Source organism: Rhagoletis zephyria, unplaced genomic scaffold (genome assembly GCF_001687245.7).
Source record: "Rhagoletis zephyria isolate East Lansing unplaced genomic scaffold, Rhagoletis_zephyria_1.1 Rzeph_scaffold_37519, whole genome shotgun sequence".
NCBI lineage: Eukaryota > Metazoa > Arthropoda > Insecta > Diptera > Tephritidae > Rhagoletis > Rhagoletis zephyria.
In genome coordinates this window covers 1-3,139 of record NW_016194574.1, presented here as the reverse complement: position 1 = coordinate 3,139, position 3,139 = coordinate 1, and the positions used below count along the sequence as shown (strand labels likewise).

At 48.8% G+C, this 3,139-nt stretch overlaps 1 protein-coding gene and 1 pseudogene across 1 annotated transcript; both read right to left on the bottom strand.

Moving 5' to 3' along the window:
* Positions 1 to 642: 642 nt before the first annotated feature.
* On the bottom strand, positions 643 to 1,151 carry LOC108354608 (protein TsetseEP-like; the record flags this gene model as incomplete). Its single annotated transcript, XM_017605787.1, has 2 exons — positions 1,106 to 1,151; positions 643 to 1,046 (listed from the first exon to the last, which is right to left on the bottom strand). Coding segments are annotated over exons 1-2 (450 nt in total), but the record flags the coding sequence as incomplete, so codon positions are not given.
* Positions 1,152 to 2,476: 1,325 nt separating this feature from the next.
* Positions 2,477 to 3,085, bottom strand: LOC108354607 (synaptobrevin homolog YKT6 pseudogene; annotated as a pseudogene).
* Between the last annotated feature and the right edge of the window lie 54 nt (positions 3,086 to 3,139).

The following is a 3,139-nucleotide window of genomic DNA, read 5'->3' as shown; positions in this document are numbered from 1 at the left end:
AATGCTGGAGATGAGGTCGCCCAGACCGGGAAGGTCAATTGGGTTGCCGCCACCCTCTTTGTTCTGTTGGCCGCCAGGTTTGGTGTTTGGTGGTTTGGCGGGAGTTTTAGGTGTTGCGGGGTGGTGATGAACTGGAAGGTGTGGCCGGACTGGTGGCAGTACTGGGGGCTTCTTTTCTGAATGGGGAGTTTTAGGTTTGTGCTTTTCGTCAGGATGAGTTGGCTTCTGAACTGGCTTGGGAACTGTTGGTTTATGTTCGGGTTTAGGGTGAGGAGGAGGAGGGTGAGGAGGGTGAGAAGGGGGAGGAGGGTGTGGTAAGTGTGGTGGGTGTGGTGGATTGGGAGGGTGAGGTGGATTGGGAGGGTGAGGAGGATTGGGATTGTGAGGAAGATTGGGATTGTGAGGAGGATTGGGAGGGTGAGGAGGATTGGGATTGTGAGGAAGATTGGGATTGTGAGGAGGATTGGGAGGGTGAGGAGGATTGGGAGGGTGAGGAGGATTGGGATTGTGAGGAAGATTGGGATTGTGAGGAGGATTGGGAGGGTGAGGAGGATTGGGAGGGTGAGGAGGATTGGGATTGTGAGGAGGATTGGGATTGTGAGGAGGATTGGGAGGGTGAGGAGGATGGGGAGGATGGGGAATTGGTTTGGAATGAGGGGGAGAATGAGGGACTGGTCGGGGAAGAGGTCGTGGGGCAGGGTGAGGACGAGGAACTGGCCGAGGATGAGGACGTGGGACAGGATGGGGGCGAGGAACAGGCCGAGGATGAGGACGTGGGACAGGATGGGGGCGAGGAACAGGCCGAGGATGAGGACGTGGGACAGGATGGGGACGAGGAGCCGGTCTTGGTCGAGGTGCAGGCCGAGGAGCGGGTCTTGACGGAGGTCGAGGGTGAGGATGAAATTGAGGTGGAGCTGGTCGAGGATGCGAGACAGGAGGATGGTTGAACGAAAAGCTCTCTTGAACTATCTCAGCTTCAGCGGAAGAGTCCACGTCTGACTTGACGAACTTGGAAGCATTTTGAGCGTCGGCAAGGTAAACAAATGCTGTAAATCAGAATCAAGTTTATTAAAAAATTACCGAAAAACATAAAAATTAAGTTTACCCAACACAGCAGTCAAGACCAAGGATGAGAGGTGCACAATTTTCATGATTTTTTGGTTGTCCAGTAATTTAAAAAAAGTTAACAGGACATTGTTTTAGAATGAGACTGTGAACCATTGCATTTATATTCTTTTCCTGCAGTGATAAACACAACGGTAGTCAGGGAAGGGATGCTAAGGGACACACCATTATCTGTCGCATCAGTTATCAGTTTCTTTTGTTTTAATTACTTATCTGCAATCCCTAAAAAGAAAACTCAAAATTTTTGCTAAAAAGGGGCTACTACAATTTGTTATTCCTGTTTGATATCTAATCTTGTGATTTTAATTTAATTTTTAATTTTAGTTGATACCGGAAAAGAGTGCCGTGTTTTGTGTTTTTAGCAGTAATTTTAATCATTTGATTCTGTCTTGTTTTTGTCCTAATTATTTTGCATTTTAGCAGAATATCGCAATCATTTTTTTTGCAATATTTTTAGAACTAAACAAAAGGTTATCATAGTAAATAACCGAATCGAGGACAACGTCCTGGCGGAACAAAACGGGAACATTACGTTTACAAAAAGGCCACCGCAGCAGAAAAACAAGAGCAAAAGTCGAGCAGCAGCATCTTCTTCTGGCCGCCAAGTCACGGTCACCACCGGTCCTCGAGAAACGCCGGATTTAGAATTAGCCTAGGATTTTTTGCTAGTATTTTTGGAACAGCTTTTGGCATTCTGCTTTATCAGTACTACTACTGCTGGTTACTGATTTAGTCAATTGAAATTCACTTGTTTTTAGACTTTGACCTTCATGTGCCTCTCCTCTTTGCAAACTTTTTTGCTGATTTTTTTCAGTTTCAAGTTACACACACTGCGAAATCTGCTGTACAAATAAACAGACACAGACACACAAACACTTTCAAATGTAAAATGATACTCACCACACACACACCTTTCCCAGAACTCTAGATCATCGATCAAATGAACTCCAAAGGTCAATTGGTCCTGACCCTGATTTTGAACTTTGCAACGCTTTAATCTCATTTCTCTCCGCCGTACTCAAGCACACGCACACACATTGGAGGGAGGGAGGGAAAACATGAGAGGATTATAAGAAAACAAAGAAGACGACTGTCTCCCTCTCGCTCTTTTGTAATATATAAAATCTAACTCGCAAGCTTTGCTGAAGGTCTGCTGCTGCTGCTGCTGCCCAGCAAGAAAAAATTGGAAATTGGAAACAAAAACACCGAGCCGGTGNTTGTAATATATAAAATCTAACTCGCAAGCTTTGCTGAAGGTCTGCTGCTGCTGCCCAGCAAGAAAAAATTGGAAATTGGAAACAAAAACACCGAGCCGGTTGCGATAAAGAGAGCTTCAGAAAAAAGAGCAAGCTCAGTAGTACTGACAGCACTGGTTCGTCTTCCGCGCCGTCTTGTAGAAGATCTTACTCTGCGCGCTGAGGTCCTCCGACTTGGCCACCAGGTCGTCGAGCTTCTCCCCGCGCTCCAGAATGCTGCTAATGGTATTGTAGAGGATGATCTTCGTGTCATCGAGGTCGGCCTGGATGCGCGCCATGGCGTCCGCCTTCGGGTCCTGGTAGAGCGTCAGGTACTGCGCCAGCTTCCCGTAGGGCGCCTCGTTTTCCGCGCAGCTGAACCAGACCGCCGAGGGCACCTTCTCGGTGAACTCCTCGAGGACTTTGTAGAGGAGCGTGTGGGCGACCCGGTGCGGGTACTCCTCATCGGAGACGACCACCGCGGCGAGGTTGTCCCCTGCTCGGACGTAGACGTGGACGACGTACGTCTGCTCCTTGACGCTGGAGCGGCTGGCCGGCGGCGACTTCTCCACCAGCATCTTGCTGGTGAAACGAAGGAACTCGCGGACGCCGTTTCGCTGGAAGAAGCCAAAGGAGCTGACGTCGGCCGCCGAGCTGAGCACCTTGGTGGAGGCGTTTGGGCTGGCGCCTTTTAGAAGCACCGACAGGTAGAAGAGCTTCACCATGGCTGGGTTTGTTGTTGTTGTATTGTTGTAGTGGTGGTGACCGGAATGAAGAAG